Genomic DNA, 19,275 nt, shown 5'->3' with positions numbered 1-19,275 from the left:
AGCCAAAAACAGTTCAAGCCGTTGTTTGCTTGGATGATTGGATGCGAGCTAAGGGATTTTCAACAGGTAATTATTATTCTCGTTTTATTGTTGTAATTTTTTTTATCAATTTGATTATCTAATTATTTATTCTTATTTCATGTTAGAAATTGGTTGCAAGAATGATGATGACGATGAGGACGATGAGGATGATGTTTCTTCGATTGCTTTTTAGGTTACCTTCCTTTCTAATTGTTGAAAATTTAATTTAGCTTACAATTTATAGTTTGTTATAAAATTAAATATGTTGATTGGTTAATGTATAGATATTCTGGTTGGTTGATTATATTTTGCAGGTTTTTTATGCTATTTTGGTGTTGTAAAATTTAATATAGGTCGGCTCGTGCTTAACAATTTTCTTTCAAGCCGGGCTTGGACAAATTTTTAGGCCCATATTTCGGGTCAGGCCAGGCCGGACCTAGAAAATAGGCCTAAAACTTTGTCTGGACCTGACCCAAACCCGGCCCATGATCACCTCTAATGGATGGTAATCATGTCAACACCTCTTGGACTTTTTGATTATGGTCTAATCACCATTTTGGTCCCTTTAGTATTTTATATCTATATCAATTAACTTTTACTTCTTTTACAATTTAATCATTTTACCTCAATTAAGCAATCAATCATCAAAATTACCAGACCAAATTTCAATTCACTTATACTATGACTCTGTAAATATTTAATAAAATTATTTACAGCCTTAAATTACGGAAACAATGTCCTAAAACCTCATTTTCAATAACCACTTGACTTTTGAACCGAACTTCTTATACTAACTTTTAATTCAATAATTAAAATTTACCAATTCAAAATTCAATATAAAAATTATTATTGACTCATATAATTTAAATACTAATTGTACAAATTTACTGGATTTGTGTTCACAAAATCACTATTCTTAACATTACTGAAAAACATAAAAACATATGGTTACAATTTTTACGCCGACTTTCAAAGTCGGTTTGACTTCCTCTGAAACCTTCACTCCAAGGCTTGGTTTTCTAAACCAGCGTTATTGTGGAGCCTTGTGTTTTGCCTCCTTCCTATGGGAAATTTGGATCTCACGCAACAATTTTAGTTTTCAATCAACACTTATCCACACCGCCATTATTGAACTCTCCCTTGAGCATACTACTAAGGTGAAACAGTGCACAGCTTCGTCAATGGTAGGTTTACATTGGAAAGCCCTTAGAAGAGGGTGGGCTAAACTTAACTCTGATGACTCTGCACTTTCAAACCCAATGAAGGTGGGTGCTGGGACACTCATTTTTTATGGGAATGGAAGATGGATTAGGTTCTTATCGACAAATACCACATGATATCAGCCTTGAGGTGGAGCTATGAGGGCTTAGAGATTACCTAGAACTAGCCAAGAGACTCGACTTAAGAAATCTTGAAATTGAAATCGAAGCTACCTCTACTATTAGCATGTTACTATCAACTCTAGTCTATGATTGTAGGATTCTCCTATCAAGATTGGAAGGAATGTCAATCAAGCACATGTTCAAAGAGAAGAATAGATGTGTGAATTCCCTTGCTTGCCTAGAAAGTAACTTTTCTTTGTTTGTTTCGAACCTCATCTTTTGTTTGTTTGTAATGTGCCCCGTCCAGGCCCTTCCCCACGTTTGATAGCTGATGCCTACGGGGATATTTTGTACCGAACTGTTGGTTAATATAATTATCTAATTTGCTTCTGTTTCGCACCAAAAAGAAAATCTTTGAATTCTAAAAATATTTCCTAGCAAATATGTATGTATGTACTCGTAATTGATTCCTTGAAATTCTTTATATATATATTAGATTTTATTACGGTTGTGTTTGCGTTCTCTTTTTCTCTCTCTCTCTCGCTCTTTGGTATCTTGATTGAGCTGAGAAAACCAGTCTCAATGGGTATCTTTCAAAAGTACTTAAAACATTACATACAACAAAGAACCAATCTTAAATCAAAGCTCACATCTCTTCAGATTTCGTGTAATGAGAAATCAAGAAAGATTGGCACCAAATTGTGCAAGTTTCTCGACAATGTTATATGCAAAAGGCAGCTGCAGGTTGAAGGAAACTCGTCTATTAATGAAAAAGATCGTTTCTCCACTCCCTTGATGGTAGAACAACAGTTCTTCTCTTCATTGATTTCTGATTCAGAAACCGGCGATGGCCATGGCAGCATTAACCCAACTTATGTGTGTGAAATCTGTGTTGAGCCAAAGCCATTGGATATCTCTTTCAACATCAAAGGTTGTTCCCATTTTTACTGCATTGAATGCACAGTGAAGTACATTAAATCCAAGCTTGATGATAACGTGAGTCGGATCCAATGTCCGGTGACAGATTGTGAAGGGGTGTTGGACCCAGATTTTTGCCGTGAGATACTGCCAAGGGATTTGTTTAACAGGTGGGGAAAAGCCCTTTGTGAATCTGCTTTGCTTGGCTCTGAAAAATTATATTGTCCTTACAAAGATTGCTCGGCATTGTTGGTTAATGATGGGGAAAAGAGAATTAAGAGATTCCCATGTCCACTGTGCAAAAGGGTATTTTGTGTGCAGTGCAAGGTAGCTTGGCATTCAGGTGCGGATTGCATCAAGTTTCAGAAACTTAAAAACCTTGGCTTAGATGCTATGTTGGTTGATTTGGCCAAGAGAAAGAAGTGGAGGCAATGCCATAATTGCAGCATTTATGTTGAAAAATCAGCTGGTTGCTGTTATGTTAAATGCCGGTCAGTATTTTATTTTTTTTAATATTAGATTCACTTAGTTTTGATGTTCACATATCAAAATACTTTTCTTTTGGAATGATTCTATAGGTGTGGAAATGCCTTCTGTTACAATTGTGGAGCAAAATCAAACAAGGCTACCCATTTTTGCACTAAATGTTATCATTAGTTCTTCAATAAAACTATATATGAAATGTGCTTGTTGGGGGGTTTTATTTGTATGTGAAGAGGTGTAATAATTGGGTAAAACTACCATGAAGGCCCTTGTAAATAAAAAATTAGCAAATTAGTCATTGTATATTAGATCAAAAGTAAATTGGTTCTTCTTTCACTGTTCTTATATGCCAATATAAGGTACACGTGGCACGTCATGTGTAATTGTCTGGTTATTTTGTCAGTCAGGCTAGTTTTTAAAAGTAAAAATTTAACAAAAAGAACCAATTTACTTTTTGATCTAATGTATAGATACTAATTTATCTATTATTTGAATAAACAGGAAAAAATACAATCTAACTCATCTCTACTGTACTTTCACCTAATAATTGTAGTAGACTTTTTTAAAATGAAAATAATTGTAGGAGATATTGATTGGTGTTGATTTTAATTTCTAAATTTCTCCAAATTAAATTCACACAAATTTTGTCATAAAAATAAAATGAGATATGTATGATAAATTGAAGCGAAAAACTCTAGTTTGTTGATTGAAATGTAACAAATGCTTAGTCTTTTACGGGATTATCATTAACCATGCTTGTTTATATATTTTTATAAACAGTAAGAGATAATGTGAATCAAATATATTTGTATTTCGTCATATTTGGATATTCATAATAAATTTGGAATGGATTCAATTTTAGGTCATATTTAACTTCAAAATATTTTTTTTATTTTTACGAAAAACGTATTTCGAATTTCTTTTCTTTTTTTTTTATGAAATCATAGATTCTAATTTGAATATTTATTGTTTTAACATGTAAATTATGAATTCGAATTTAAGTATTTGAATTCATTGTCCACTTTAATTTTATTTTTAAAAAAAATTTAACTTTCGAAATTTTGATATTTAATGGATTTAAATATCTATAAGATAATTTATTTGTATAATAATATTTTAATTGGTGCAAATAATAAATAAATTTTAATTTAAAAATGCATTTAGAAATTTGATTTCGAATTTTATAAAAATTACAGTCAAATTACTTCAAGATAAATATTAAAATTATATATATATTTTTTAATTTAATGTGTAATGAATGAAACTGTCTCATTCAATTATAATAATCACACATATCTTGAATATTTGTTAGCTAGGCTGTGAAAAAAAAAGAATTTGTGTTCTGTCAAAATGTCCACTCTACAATGCTTTCCAAAGCAAAGGAGGATGAGACAGTAAAAGAAATTAAAGATAGCAAGAAGTGTTGTGTCCACTAACACTTGTTTGCATATAATTGTTTCCTCTTCTTTTGGGCAAATGTTTACTCTTTCTGATTAATTATGAAAAATTCAATTTATTCCTCTTCTTAAAGTCAAAAGAGCGAAGAGTCCAATTAATATTTGGGGTAGACTTCAATAATAAGAAACTTTTTTTCTAAGGCGTCATTGACAAAACTTCAAGCAAATTAGCGCATTGGAAAGAGGAGTGCCTGTCTCAAGGTGAAAGGCCGATACTCATTAAATCAACTTTAGCTTCTTATGTTTCAAAGCTCCAACTTAAATTTGTGAATAGATTAACCAAATAGTTAGAACATTTTTCTAAGGTCATGAAGTCGGGGAGAAACTTCATCCATGTAATTGGAAAACTTTGTGCAAGCCCAAAAAGAGGGGTTGATGAATCTTTTGGCAAAATAGGCGTCCAGATTACTAACAAACCAAAGAACAATTATATCATTTGTGTTTAAAGCTAAATAGCATAGGAGTGTCTTTTTCCAGCTAGTTATTAAAAAGCCTTAATTTTCTTAGATCTAGAAAGGCATTCCAAAGGAAATGAGATATATAGGAAATCTTAGGGTAACAAACTATGATGTCACTTTAGCTCCAAATCGATCTATCTTCTTAAACGTTGATAATGCAAATATTTATAAATCAATAAGGACCCTAATAAAGCACAATGGACGACAATGGGATCAGAGACTCATAAGCACAATCTTTGGTGAGAAAACCTGACTTGATCTTTTAAGTTATTCCTTTTCATTTTTAGGAGGTGATGACAGAATCATTTGGAAATATGATTCTAATGGGAGTTTCTCCATTAATTCAGCCTATTACTACATAAGTTGGATTTAAAAGAGAATTCTATAAGAAACCCATAAAGTAGTGTCTGGGTTAATTTCTCGTAAACCCATTCATGGATTGAGTTATGCATCCAAGTCTGAATATCCAACCGAAATTTAAGAGAGTTTGGGTAAAAATATTAGACCTTAAAAATGGGCTTGGAGAAAAAAATTAGGCATATTTTAAATATGGATCGAGTTCAAGCTTGAACATTCAAGACTCGAACCCTGAGCCCGGCTTGACCCATTTTTTTTAAGTTTGTAAGGTTTTATATTATATTATTTATAACATATAAAAATGATATTTATTATAATATATAATACTACTATAATTTAAACATTAAAAAATATTAAAATAACTATGTATAAATTTTAATAAAAGAAATTAGATTAAAAATTAAATAATTTTTTTTATTTTAAAAAAAATAATACGGATGAGTCTTAAATAGGTTTTGATTAACTATTTATAAATATAGACAGACTTAACAAAACTTTAAGTTCATATTTCGAATTGAACCGTGCTTAGACGAATATAAAACATATTAATTTATACTTAGACATAACCTAAATCCAACCTAATATGAACTATGAACAGCTCTAATCTCTACAAACTTAAACTTATTATCTTCCCATGAAAATGTGCTACAGGAGCATCGCAATCAGAGGGGGATGGCAAGGAAATCCTTAATGTGACAACTATATATTCCCTTTGTGATGGCGAAATCGAGTCATAGGAGCATATATTTGTTAACTATGATTACGTTAGAGCCACCTAGTTTGGAAGGCTATTGTCGTTGAGAATTCAAGCTTTTAGCTTGGATTCCATATGAGATGGGATCTTTCACTGGCAACAAAGATGCGAGAGACAAGAAACTTCCTTGTACTTAATCCACTTAAAACTCAAGACTAGATCAGAAGCTTGTATTTTCTATCATTGAAGCAAACAATGAGAAAATGTTAACTTTCGGATATAGGAATCAAAGAGAACTGAAGAAGAGAGTTTGAACGTCATTTGGCCTTTGTCTCTTGCCATTATAAACAAGGGAGACGTAAGTTGGTTTGGAAGGGCAATCATTATAAGGAACAACAATAATATGATCATGATTTGCAGAAGACTTCTAATCTTTGATTCGTATGCGCAAGCAAAATATTCGATAATTAACATAGAGAAGAAATGAAGAAATATTGTCCAAGGAACATCAAAGACGAATTAAATCAATCATTCAATGATATTCATGCAGGGTTTTCTCAAAACAAGCCAGACAAAAAGGAAAAAGAAAAAGAGGGGGAAAACTGCGAACATTCCTTTTGTGTTCATTTTGGAATTGATTTATGTACCAAAAAGAAAACATCAGCTTAACATAAAAATAATGATAATAATAGAACTGGCGCTAAAAAGAACATGTTGTCCACCCATTTGATGGTTCTTGCAATCTACTACGAGGACAAAACTACCTCGTTAAATTTGATTGAGTGTTAATAAGAATATGGTTTACTCTTGCTTCAGAATACAAAAATATTGGAAGGGGGGGGGGGATTGGAGTCCTCGTTAATGGCATATCATCTATGACTATGGCTAATGACTATATATAAATATATGAGAACAACAATGGAGGAATAAAATACAATAATTACATTTCACTAAGATGGTTATGGTGCCTTAACTTATTTGAAGAAGTAAAAGGGGAATCTAATCTAAAGTGAGTCGAAGCTTGTCTGTCGGTAACCATTCACAGTTTTCTGGGTTTTTTTCTTCAAATTTGAGATGCTACAGTGTGGACAAACGTACTCCAGTCCATCTGTTTTGGCATAATCCTGCATTTCACAATATGCATATTAGAGATGTGAATTCAGGTGAAAATCCCGAATTGAACCGATCCAAATTTTGTTAAAATCAAAACCAACCCGACTGGTCTAATGAATACGATGGAAGTAGTTCAATAAAATAATAAGTAATGCAAAGAGATCATTGCATGGGCCAAATGGAGCAACGAGCAATCAACTCAAAATTTGCAAACAATGATACCACTTTTCACTTTATACAAGTGTCCTTATAGCTTGGCTATCCACATTCATCTCTTGACAAGAAATTTTTGAGAAGGGTATACATACCTTAAAGGCTCCAAGACCCTGCCGCCTATCACAGCCGAAATGAGCCCACTCACCGCAAACTCCACAATTAACCCAATCGCCTGCTGCACTACTGTTACCATACAAAAACTCTCCAGTGTCACTACTATAAACAATTCCATATAAGTATATAGAGAGAGGAAGAAAAGGACCTGTGACACAGCAAGCAGCATTCTCCATCTACATCATCATGAGCCAATTCATACTCTAAAAGGTAGGTCTCATAATGTCTTTTCAGAGTGTTGCCCACTCCCTAAGTAATTAGAGGAAAAAAAGAACAAATGCAAAAACTCAGTAGAATGAAATGATACAAGTAGCATTGCAAGGGGAAAGCATTCATATGTCATTTGAAATACTTCAAGGATCAGAAATTGCAAACTATCTTTAAGTTATGCTTTAAGGCTAACAACGAAAACATACGGTCATTCTATTTGTCAATGTGTGATTGCGCATCTTCGAAAAAACTTGTCCCTTCCAATTTATGCCATTCCCAACATTGAAGCCTCCTCTTGACACCACCTGTATGGGAAATCATTTTTAAAACAATTTTTTTTTGCCAGGTTTTCCTTCATATTTAGCAAAAAGAGTATCCTACCTCTCTATATAAGTTAAAAAGATCGAGACGCTTAGCATTCAGAATGGCATCAGGAAACTCGGCTAATCCACCTTGAGGAACAAGGCGAGTATGTCCCCGGAGAATCAGAAACTGCATTACATCTCTCAAGAATTCCTCCTGCCAGAAAATAATCCAACAGGAGAATAAATATATATTACAAGAACAAACAAAAAGAGATACTAAATTATGAAAGTTTAATAATTATTTTGCATCATAATGCAGCCATATTGGAAAAATCTTAACCCAAACTCTGAGAAGATGACTAACCTCTGAGCAAACCTGTATTGGAGCTCTACCACAACCGTGTTTCTTGAGAGGTAATGGATTTAAAGAGATGATCTGCTGGGCCTGGTAAGAACTTGACAAGGTTTTACGATTTGCAACCGGAGTAGGTTGCTTCACAGGAACTACCGGCAAGTTAACCTTTCCCTGGTCACCATCATATTTCTCCACTTCAAAAAGTCTCGAAAAGGGAAGCATTTTATGACGATGGGTGTGAGGAATTGGCCTCATAGCAGCAACATTTGGTTTCGGTCTTGGATTACCATTTATACCTTCCATGACATTACGGTTTAGAGGTTTAGTGCCTTTGCATGGTTCTGATCTTTTACGACTAGGTGTGGGAGGCACCAACCAGCTCGGAGATCTGGAAATTACAGAACTAGCCCAGAGGGGATCTTTTCCATGGCCCGTGCAAAAGAAAAGTAGGCGTTTGGCATCATCTTTTTCAAACGAAGCAACTGATAAACCTTGAATGCTAGCAATCCCCAGCATTACTAAACTGCGGTAGGATGCATCTGGTGCAAGTTGCCTCAAGACCTGTTAAACCATTTCCAGAAACAGATAATGATTTATCCAAGAAAAAAAAATATAACACTAACTCAAACAGAATTACCCTCATGAAGAAGGGCTTCACAGATATTTCTTCCAAGCATAATTCAGTAAAAGTTCCTCCTTCAAATGTTTATCCATACCTCAATCAAATTTATGGTAAAAAAGGATACAAAGTAACAAAGGAGTTCACATAAACATCCATGATAAAACATGAAACACACATGGATGAAGCATAAAGGACATGCATAGAGATATAGAAAAGTTTCAGAGAAGAATAAATTGGTTAAAGAGAATCACACCTGAGAAGCCCATGTGGGAACCTTCATAGACACCTCAAATACATTTGCTCCACAGGCAATCGAGGCTGATCTACGAGGCTCAGATGATGGCAATTTGCTCTCCTCAGAACTTGACTGTGCATGGACTAGCTTACTCTTCTCAATAAGCTCATTTTTTATATGATTTTCTAAAAGCTGAGGCAAAAAAACAAAAGTTTCATGTGTTAATTTAAGGTAATGACACTAGCAATAAACCTGAGCAAAAGTACTTGCCTGATCATTAAAACAAGTCTGTGCACTGCCAGATACTAAAAGTGATATGTGAGCTGAACTACAGGTTGAAAAATCACAACGCATGGTCACTACACCACGAGAAAATGTCCCCGCTTGAAGAGGTGGAGGGGGAGCACTGTAAGAATAGATGATGTTAGTATGACAATAATAAGGACACGCAAGAAACTTGGAGGTACCAGCAGGTATAAAATGTGAACTATAAAAGAAGCGATTGGAGCTGCAAGCGCTCAACATCTAAACCTAAACAAAGCAAGAGACCCTCCATCACCAAAGGAACTGTAATTTAGCTCAAAGTTATCAATACCTTGCTCTGTTATGGAGCTTGCTCCCACGTATCTGAAACAAATGCCGCAGTGGATGTAAATAATTATATAAAACAGATTCAGGGTATTAGCACAGATTATTCTCTCACACACATAACATGCTATAACTTTATAATTATAAGAAAATAGGTGCTCTTCTCCACATGTTCGTATGAACATAAAACAATTTACTTTTATGCATGAATTATCATGGCATCAGACCCCATTACAGCTAAGCAATTGCACTTGCAACCTTGTACAACTAAATTTGAAGGCATGTACAGCAGTATTGATCTCATTCTTAATCTATTTCTTATGCATCTTGACTCTCAAGGCGACACTGATATGTGCACCCTTGCAAATTGGTGTTGGTAAAACGCTGATGCCGTAATGCTGTTCAGAGAGAATGTGGTAAAGCAAGACCAACTAGAATTATCATTTGAAACCATTAGGAAAAGAGGATGAAGGTATGTAACTTTTAAGGTAAAAGGGATCAAGGATGGAGGATATTGTGCTGTCATCAGCATTAAAAGCTCATTAGGTGTCATTCTAAGTAACATAACCCAGATGCAGCCATAACTAATGTAATCTCTTAAATGATGATATTCAAAAGATGGTAGCACAAGCATATAAGCCAAAACAGGGAAATTATAATATAAGTTCAAGAAGGAAAAAAAAAAGGGGGGGGGAGACACTTGTACAAACTTACTTCTATGCTCAATAGGGCATTAAGTCCATCCTCCAAAGATCTCAAGAGGAATGCATCCTGCAGGGCATACAGTTAATAACAAATAAATACAAACTAGGATGAACGAAGTATATGATTATGGTTCAATAAAGGAAGAACTCTCAAACCTACCAATGAGCAAGGAGATCCACAAATGAGAAACCTCACTGTCACATCATCATCATATAACTTTATGGCAGGAAGATTTTCAGGGGAGCTTTCTTCCTCTTCCATATCTACCTCCAATTGAGGAACATCAATCCTAGGAGGCTCGCCAAGCAGGCACGGTTCTGGCTTAACACTTTGTTTCTGACTATTAAAAGAGATAACATTGTCGTTCTGCAAACAGTATAATCTAAAAGACGCATGGGCAAGTTGAAATGCATCCCATGTGTGGCTACATGAGCTGCAATAGACCAAAACTACAAAGCTTTAGTACTCACTTCAAGTAAAGCTACTTCCAGTTTGTAGATTATATTCTTCAATAAGCCAGAAAAAGGAAAGCATAATTTGCCTTATCAACCAAATTCACAAAATTAACTAACACGCTACAATCACTATCAAGGACGGTAGGGAAAATAATCATGCTTTATCTATAATAATAAGCAGAAGTAGGAGATAGTACCTTTGTATCACTGACAACAGTGCTTGACGAAAATGGGAAGCTGCGTAAGGCGAGAATGTATTTTTCCAATATATAACATAAGGGACTCCCTGCCAGAGGAAAAATTACATGTCAACAACTTTAATAAAAATATAAAGAAGCCTACTGAATACTAGCTCAATTGGCACCGATGTTGCTGAAGACTCCTAAGGTTAGCGAATGGATTTAGGCGCGTAAGGTTCTCCTCAGATGAATAATTAGTTAGAGGTTTGCGGAGTTAAGGGTGGTTTAAGAAATTTATCAAATATATATAACAAGTTTCCATTTGTTCACTTTATGATCATGATCAATAACTTTACCTTGGAATGAAGTGCCTCAGCCAATTTGTCACCGTTGGGAGTCTCTAAATAAACCTGCACAAACATTTGAGAATAAATCAACCAAACATAATAAACTTCAAATGAGCACTGAAAGTCTGAAACCAGCAAAACTAGTAAAAGGAAGTATAAAACAAAAGGAAACATGCATGAAACAATCCCATCGTATAATTTCAGGGAGAATGGGATCAAACTATAAACATTATTAAACAAGTACTACAAGAAAATCATGTCTCACTAACAGTGGTGGGCAATGTGGAACCAAAAAGTCCGTATAAAGCTTCTGGAGTGGACAAGTGAACATCTCCACAAACCAGATAACCAATTTCTTCACTATCAGCATTCTGCTCTCCTTGTAAGTAAACAACATTTGGCTCAGACGATTCAAGAACTCGTCGAACCTCATCGATGCTAGGATTGTTCAGAAGCTGAACCTGCATTTAAATAAGTAAAAGTGCAACTTTATAAGAAGTTCTGCTAAAATGTCAACAGTTAAAAAAGGTTAAAAACTATTAACACGATTTATATACCTCCAAGCGACCTGAAGAAGCAATCTCTGGAAAAAGGTATCTGGACTTATCATTAGAAACTGGCTGCTTCTGTTTATTATCAGAAACTTCACCACCACAAAGAATAGCAAGGAGATTGCAATGGTTCCTTGAAGACCTTTGAGCACTAAACATCATTAAAACATGCCAGACTCAGCAAGACCCAAACTTGCCACTAAGTGCAAGGCACCAATGGCCCCTTTAAGAAATCCCAAAAACCTAAAACATTACTCTGAAATCAAATCAAAACCCTAAAAAGCCAACTGCAAATCTTATTACTCGAAACCTCTGATTTTCCAAAATTCTATCACAGAGCAAAAAGGAACTTCACTTTGTATTTGAGACACTTGAAAATCCCTAAAAACCAAAGGTGGAGAGTTCAAAATCTGAAGAAAACCCACCGACCCAGATGAAATAAACAAGGGAATCGAGAACCCGAATGTACAAAATTACCAAACCAGACGAAGATACCGAGAAAATTTCTCAGGAAGCAAATCCTTCCAAAACAAAAATCGGAAAGTAAAAAAAGAACCCTAAGTTTTAAGAAGAGTCAGTCTCCCAAATAATAAAGAAATCTCAAATAAATAAAAAACCCGAAATGACACATCTTTATTCCTTCTTTCACTAACAATCCCCCACTAGCACCGCCTTTGACAAAAAAAATTAAAATCAAAAACAAAAAAAAAACCCAAAATCAAAATCAAAATTCGATTAAAATCAAAGTAAATTAATTAAAAATAAAAAAAAGCCCAGCCAGAGCCTCCCTTTTTTTCTCTTTGTTGTCAGTATGTATTTTTAATAACTACAGTTTCCCAAGTCAAAAAGAGTGAATTTGATGAACCGTTTGATCAGGAAATCCACAAAAAAGGAAAAAGAAATGCCCATTTCTTAATTGACTTTTTAATAATTTGTTTCTTTCAAGTTACCGTGCTTCAAAAGATATCATAACTAATGCATTATACTCGTTCGCAAACTTTGAGGAGGTGAAAAGTTTCTGTATCTGCTTTTTTGTGTTCTTGAATACTATACTTCAAAGTCCAATACAACCGGAAAACGTTCATTAATGAAGGGTATTTCTAATTTCTTTTCTTTCTTTTTTTTGTTTGGACAAAGATTTAGAATGGTTGGTTTGGTTCTGTTCTCATTGTCCAAGCGATCATGACGGTGATCATCATGGGTAAATTTGTGTTGGGATTGAATGATATTATTTACTGAGACTTTAAAAGCCCCGAAAACAAAAATTCTTTTCAGGTAAATATGTTCTTCGTTCAGCACTCGAACTGCTCGCTTTGTACGAACTGGGACCCAGTTCCCTGGATTTGACTCCCCCACTTTCTTTTTCACTCTTCTTTTCACTTGGTTTTATTCTCAATTTCATCTTTTTATTCTATAAAAACTTAATAACTTATCTTTTATTACAATTTCATCCTTCAAAATTAAAGTGGCAATACTATTAAATTATTGATCTCAACATCAGTTGTTAAGTAAAAAAATTAGCAAAAACATAACCATAACAATAATTTATCACCGACTTTCTGATCCAATTAAAAATTTATTAAATTTTCAAAAAATTTAAAAATTCTGGTTCAATCGATTCTTAACCGATTCAACCGGTTTTTTATTTAATTTTTACCGATTTTCGGTCTAATCAATCCAAAGCCACTTTTCAGGTCGGTCTCTCAACCAGCTGGTTCTGCTCGATTCAAACAACACTACAATTTATATGTAAAAAATTAACAAAAATCAACAGTAATCAAATTAACTCCTTGGTTTTTATGAGGTATATAAATTACAAGGACAAAACTTTGACAAATTAAAATATAAAGATTAATTTTTGGGGATGAAATTCATAATCAAAATCTTAATTTCTACAACAAACTACTTGCCTTTATAATTCTTGGATTATGTTTTACTGAGGATTAATTGTATCATACAGTTTTAAATTATAGGTTAATTCTAATTTGGCTTTTTAATTTTAAAATATTTTAATTGAATTTTTAAAGTATTAGTATTGTATCAATTAGGTTTTTTTGTTCATCAAGTCATTAACTTGGGCATTAAATGCTGGATCAAATTTAATATGAAGGATATTTAAACACAACGATCCCAAAATTTGTGTACCTACTACATGAATAATTTGAATCTATTGCATAAAAATAAAAAATAAAAACAACCTTCCTAAATTTTATTAATGTTGTCTGTTCTTTTTAGCGCTTTAGGTTCAAACTATCAACACAATATATACACGCATGTATAATTTGATTCACATGTTTTAAATATATTTTATGTCAATTTCAAACAATCATTTACAGACTAAATTGATTATTAGTATTTTAAGAATTCAATTACAATATTTTAAAATCCAAGAACTAATTTAAAATCTAAATGATAGTTTGGAGATGTTTAGCAAAACTAACCCTTTCTCTTAGCAAGTTTTTTCCATGAACAGAATTTCACTAATCACGGAAAGATTACATGTTAATGAATTATCTTTTAGTATTTCTATTATACGTGTGCATTTGAATATAACATATAATAAATAATTAAAATGTAAAATTTAAAATTAATTAATAATAGCACATATAATATGTACAGTATTAAGTTGGTTTTGAGCTGACTTGTAACACTGAAATAATAATAGTAGTCATTTAATAAAATGGTATATTAGTCATTTCCTTACTGAGTCGATACCTGGTTTACCTATGACATCATCTCAGTCAGTCAGGGGTTTCATTAATAGTATAGAAAGACATTTTATGTTAAAAGTTACTTGTTTTAAGTTTATTTAAGAATTATTGCTGGTGTAGTGATAAAAAATTTGTTTATAAATCCAATAAACACAAGTTCAACACGTAAATTTTAGTTTTTTATTTAAAAATATGAAAAGATAAGAAGGTCGTCAAAATAATAATAGTCATTTAATAAAAAGATATATTAGTAATTTCCCAACCGAGTTGGTATCAATTAATCCATGACACCAACTCAATTAAGGGTTTTATTAATAGTTTAGACTAGTATAGATATACTGATGGAGGTAATAAAATGCGCATAATAAAATTAAAATGTAAAAAAATATTAAAATAAAACTTTAATTGAGTGATAAATTAAAGGTTTTACTAATACAATTATTGTAAGTGTGAAAAATATTAAAATAGCCTCAAATAATATTACTTATTTTTATTACGGAAGGACATTCTCATAATTTCCTAATAGAATTGGTGTTCAGTTGACTTGTAACACTAACTCATAAATAAGTTAAATAATAATATAGATGAATTTTAAAACTAGTTTGCACATATTAAATAATTGTGTTTTGTTGAAGTATTTTACTTTTTATATTTACATAAGGATATAGTCATGGAAAGGTTTATATGTTTTAAATTAAAGTATTTTATGGTTAACAACTAATTAGAATTTAAAGTGATTCTATTAAATAAAACTAGAATCAAATATCATAAAATTCTAAACTCTAAATAAAGTTATTACAAGAAAGACTTGTTTAAATTAATTTCTTAATTGAGTGTTAGTTTGGTTGATATTAGTATTGTTGCTAGTATAGAAGAATGTGGATTCGAGTGTGCTTAAAAGACTTTACCCTCCTATTCAAGAGTTGGGGTGAGATTGTGACAGGGGCGAAGTCAAAACAATCTTTTAAGGGGCCGAATGAAATTTTAATTTTTTATAGTCTATATCTTTATAATTTTTAAAGGATTAAATTGAATTTTTATAATTTTGAGGAGGTAAAGTACAATTTTACCTTTACTAATTTAAATTTTAAAAAATTTTAAGAGCTTAAATAACAATTTTACATTTTAGGGTGGACCGAGTCCCATGCCAGCCCCCTCTAAATTCGCCACTGAATTATGGGTAATTATAAGCATTATATCAAAAATATTTTCATGCAAGATATGGTTACATATCAAAAAATAAATTATTAAAATCTCAAAGTAAATAAATAAGATTTACGTTTAAATTATACTTTAATAAATTTAAAATATTAAAAAAATGGTATTTGTCATTTATTTAAAGTTATATATGTTGAAAAACATTAAGAAAATATGGCAAAGTTGGCACAACCAAATTTAAAAAGAAAAATTAAAACAAAATTTTATCATGAAATCTAAACTAATGAATCTATCAAATAAGAACTTATGTATGGGAGATAATCTCTGTCCCAATAGACCTTTAGGAAGGTGTCTAGACTTTTTGATCAACTGGAACTGAAGCATAATGTGTTTAAATATTCTACCAATTGATCTTCTCTATTATTTTTAAACTTGAAAATATTTAAAGAGTGGACTCTAACTTAAAAAATTAAACACAAGGTAAAAACTTATACTCTCAAGGAGAGTCTTTACACAAACCCTTACAGTATCTTTGATTGAGTGTAATGGGTGTAATGGCATAACCATTACAGCCCTATTCTGTGGCCCCACCTAACCATCTGTTTGGTTGGGTGTAATGACCTATTACGGGCTTATTAGATTACAAGTGTATTCTTAAAATTGTATTCTTAAAATTGGCTGCTTAATGGCCAATTTCTATTCCCTTCTAAAAGCAGCTTTTAGCTATTCCTTCCCTCTATTCTGATTTTCTTTTTCTCATTTTTCAATTTTTGCCCTCAGCTTCATCTTCTGCTTCTATAACTTTCTTTGCAACCATCTCTACGTTTCCCTTTTTTTCCATTGATTGCAGAGGAGACATAGATATTTCATTGATTGCAGAGGAGACATAGATATTTCAGGTAATTTTTATTTTTTCCTTCTTTATGATTTTTCTTCTTTAACGTTTGGGTTATAATTTTCCCTTCTCTCCCCTTTGTTCTGTTTCTGGGTTTTCAAGCTAAAAAAAACTTTCAAAAGCTCTCTCATGGAAGGTCTTATATCATGATTTCTTATTATGGTTGCCTTTGGCTCGTTAGCTTGCTCAACCTTGTTTGGTGTTTCGTTCAGGTTTGTGGGTTTTTTCCCTCTAATTAATTTTAATGAGTTGGTGTTTTTCTTGAATCTGATTATTGGATCCGTTAGACTATGGTTGTTTCCTTGACATGGTTGCTTTTTATTTTTATTGTAAAGCAAATTGCAATGGAAATTACTGTAAAAGACTAGCTGATATTGAAAAGTAAAATTAATAATTGATTAAATGAAGGAATTGCTAAAATCTGACATTAGTTATAGACAAAATCTAATTGGTCAACTTATAAGTCAGGCATTTTGCATCCAAATAACAATGTACTTTCTTGTTTTAATTCTTCACAAATTTGTTTAGTTGATATCCAAAATACTCTTTTTGTTCTTGCTTCTATGAGTCTGGGACAACGCAATAAGTAATGCTACTTAAATTAGTGGAATGTAACTTGGGTGTCTTGGTCTCATTAGACAAGGTGCAAAAGTTGTTCGGCAATTTTTTCGCATTGTAAACTTAAGAACAAGATTATTGGACAGGAAAGCTATCTAGTATGAGTTTTTTAGGTGATGCTCCTTTGATGTTGTATCTAAGATCAATGTAGAGAAGCCAATAATGAAAATATAGATCAATAGAATGGAAATATGTATAGTAAAAGCCTTCTTTCTTGAGCTTGTGTTCGATAGCTGTGTCTCTTTTAGTGTGGCATGAGCTAACATCTAACTCATTTACCATCATGAATGGTCAATTTTCCCTTTTTCTTAAGTGAGAGAAAATCTGTTTACTTTATCCTTTCACGTATGAATTGTATCTTAGTGATCGTTACCAAATAGTGTTTTCTGCTTAACATGGCTTATTTGAAAATGATTTCTGTTAAGCAGCTGGGCATCTTATTCTTTGATAGTATGAATGAGTTAGGTTAGTAAACTATATGTTTTTAGGAAAATCATAGCCATCAAGATTAATGAAATATGATTGAACCCTGAAGATCATAATTCTAGTTGACAGTAACTTTATTTCTCCATGCAGGCCTGGGAATGCACTCCTGGAAAGGAAATGGCCTGGAATATCTTATCATTGTTCACAACTTCTGGGATGCTATTCCTGGAAGTTAGCTTGTTGGCATTTCTACTGCAAGGAAATCATGCTAGTGGGTTGCAAGCTTTGACACGGACATTTGTTATTTCAGGGCTTATTGTTGGTTTGGACTTACTTCTCAAGGTATTTATTTTATTCTTAAATATTTCACCTTTCTTGGAAGTTGCATATCTATTGCTGGTGAATCAGATGGTGGTGGAATAACATTACAGGTTCTTCCTTCCTGCAAACTTTACTATTAATAGCAGAGTCACCATTCTTGTGGCCTATAGTTAGATCATTGATCTACTTTAACTTCTTAAGCAATCTCAAATTTGAAGTATGATCGTGCATACTTGTTTTTTAATTGTTTTCATTTTCTACTATGGAAAACACATGATGTTGTTCCCTTTAGTATTTTTCTTGTAGTGAATTCTTTTAACATTTCTCTGTTGATGCTTTATATATTATGATATTAATATTTCAATGTATGTTTTCCCTCCTTTAGGCTATTTACCTATTTGGATTCGGTGTGCCCTTGTTCATTGACAACTCCGAACATCCACGTCAGATAAAATGGGGTTTGTGGGTTGTTCACAGGCTAGTGCTGACTGCTATTTATGGCTCCATACTGTTTATGTACCATTCCTAGTGGAGAGAAAGGTAACCTGGTATGTTCATCTAAGTTACTTACATTTTTTGCAAGTTGCTTAATCATAGACAAATATGTTGCTTCTTTGTCCTTCTGCAGCAAGACCTGCATTCTACAAATATGTTGCCTTCATGTTCGTCTTGAATGCACTAGAACTGTTTGCTTGTGCACTAACTGGAAATGGAGCTAGCTTTGGGTTTTGGTAAATACAAGCTTGTTGCCAATTTATAATCCAAATATTATTTATATTAGTATATTATGTTCCTTTTCAAATGGTTTTCTAAAGAGGTGTACAAAACACATTTACAGGTTGTACAGCGCCACAATCGTTTGCTACCATGCCTTTTACCTTCCTCTTCTGTATATTACTTTTCTAGCAGATTTTTTTGAGGTAATAATTTATTTTCATATTCATAGTAAAAAATGCATCTGTTTAATTGATTTTTAGCACAGATTTATAACATGTAAGCGTGGCCAAAATATCTTTTAATGAATGCAGGAGGAAGACATGCATTTAGAGAATGTGTACTACTCAGAGATGAAATATGCTGGTTTCTTTGATGCTGACTGGGAGTAAGCATCGAATGAACTTTGAATTAGTAGCTTCTCTATACATAAAGCTCTGTAAATATAAAGTGTAGTTCAGATTGTAAAATATCTGCTCAAACGAATGATGGATCTATGTCTCAATATACCGGTATTGTTGTGGGAACAAATCCAATAATGTAGAATGTGCTTTACCTAGAGCTTCTTCCTAAAGATCAGTTAGCCCTTGATTTTTTTTTCAGTATGTACTATGTGTTATCAAGTAGATTTGGAGTTTGAATATCTACATTTAAATTATTTTCATTTCCAAGCAGAGATCTTTTCTGTTCAATTTTCTTGTAACAAAATAAATAGTATCATTGTGTT

General features: G+C 32.7%; 3 protein-coding genes across 3 annotated transcripts; 2 read left to right on the top strand and 1 right to left on the bottom strand.

The window, feature by feature from the left end:
• Nucleotides 1–1,844: 1,844 nt before the first annotated feature.
• LOC107900279 (probable E3 ubiquitin-protein ligase RNF217) lies at nucleotides 1,845–3,268 on the top strand. Its single transcript, XM_016825945.2, has 2 exons — nucleotides 1,845–2,752; nucleotides 2,840–3,268. Exons 1-2 carry the CDS (start codon nucleotides 1,926–1,928, stop codon nucleotides 2,916–2,918), a joined length of 906 nt encoding a protein of 301 aa, XP_016681434.1. The 5' UTR covers nucleotides 1,845–1,925; the 3' UTR covers nucleotides 2,919–3,268.
• Nucleotides 3,269–6,461: 3,193 nt separating this feature from the next.
• Nucleotides 6,462–12,811, bottom strand: LOC107900987 (AT-rich interactive domain-containing protein 4). The gene is made up of 15 exons (XM_016826799.2): nucleotides 11,712–12,811; nucleotides 11,424–11,615; nucleotides 11,164–11,217; nucleotides 10,826–10,914; nucleotides 10,333–10,606; nucleotides 10,183–10,239; nucleotides 9,476–9,507; nucleotides 9,151–9,286; nucleotides 8,899–9,072; nucleotides 8,033–8,584; nucleotides 7,745–7,882; nucleotides 7,570–7,668; nucleotides 7,302–7,402; nucleotides 7,132–7,222; nucleotides 6,462–6,834 (listed from the first exon to the last, which is right to left on the bottom strand). The coding sequence occupies exons 1-15, from the start codon at nucleotides 11,865–11,867 to the stop codon at nucleotides 6,715–6,717; spliced, it is 2,265 nt and encodes a 754-aa protein (XP_016682288.1). The 5' UTR covers nucleotides 11,868–12,811; the 3' UTR covers nucleotides 6,462–6,714.
• A 3,693-nt stretch (nucleotides 12,812–16,504) lies between these two features.
• On the top strand, nucleotides 16,505–19,206 carry LOC107900988 (protein CANDIDATE G-PROTEIN COUPLED RECEPTOR 2-like; the record flags this gene model as incomplete). Its single annotated transcript, XM_041095557.1, is given in 6 exon segments — nucleotides 16,505–16,681; nucleotides 17,664–17,855; nucleotides 18,220–18,382; nucleotides 18,463–18,565; nucleotides 18,673–18,754; nucleotides 18,863–19,206. Coding segments are annotated over 6 exon segments (795 nt in total), but the record flags the coding sequence as incomplete, so codon positions are not given.
• Between the last annotated feature and the right edge of the window lie 69 nt (nucleotides 19,207–19,275).

Source organism: Gossypium hirsutum, chromosome D06, assembly GCF_007990345.1.
Source record: "Gossypium hirsutum isolate 1008001.06 chromosome D06, Gossypium_hirsutum_v2.1, whole genome shotgun sequence".
NCBI lineage: Eukaryota > Viridiplantae > Streptophyta > Magnoliopsida > Malvales > Malvaceae > Gossypium > Gossypium hirsutum.
Note: the sequence above shows the minus strand (reverse complement) of the source record. Positions and strands in the feature narration are given on the sequence as shown.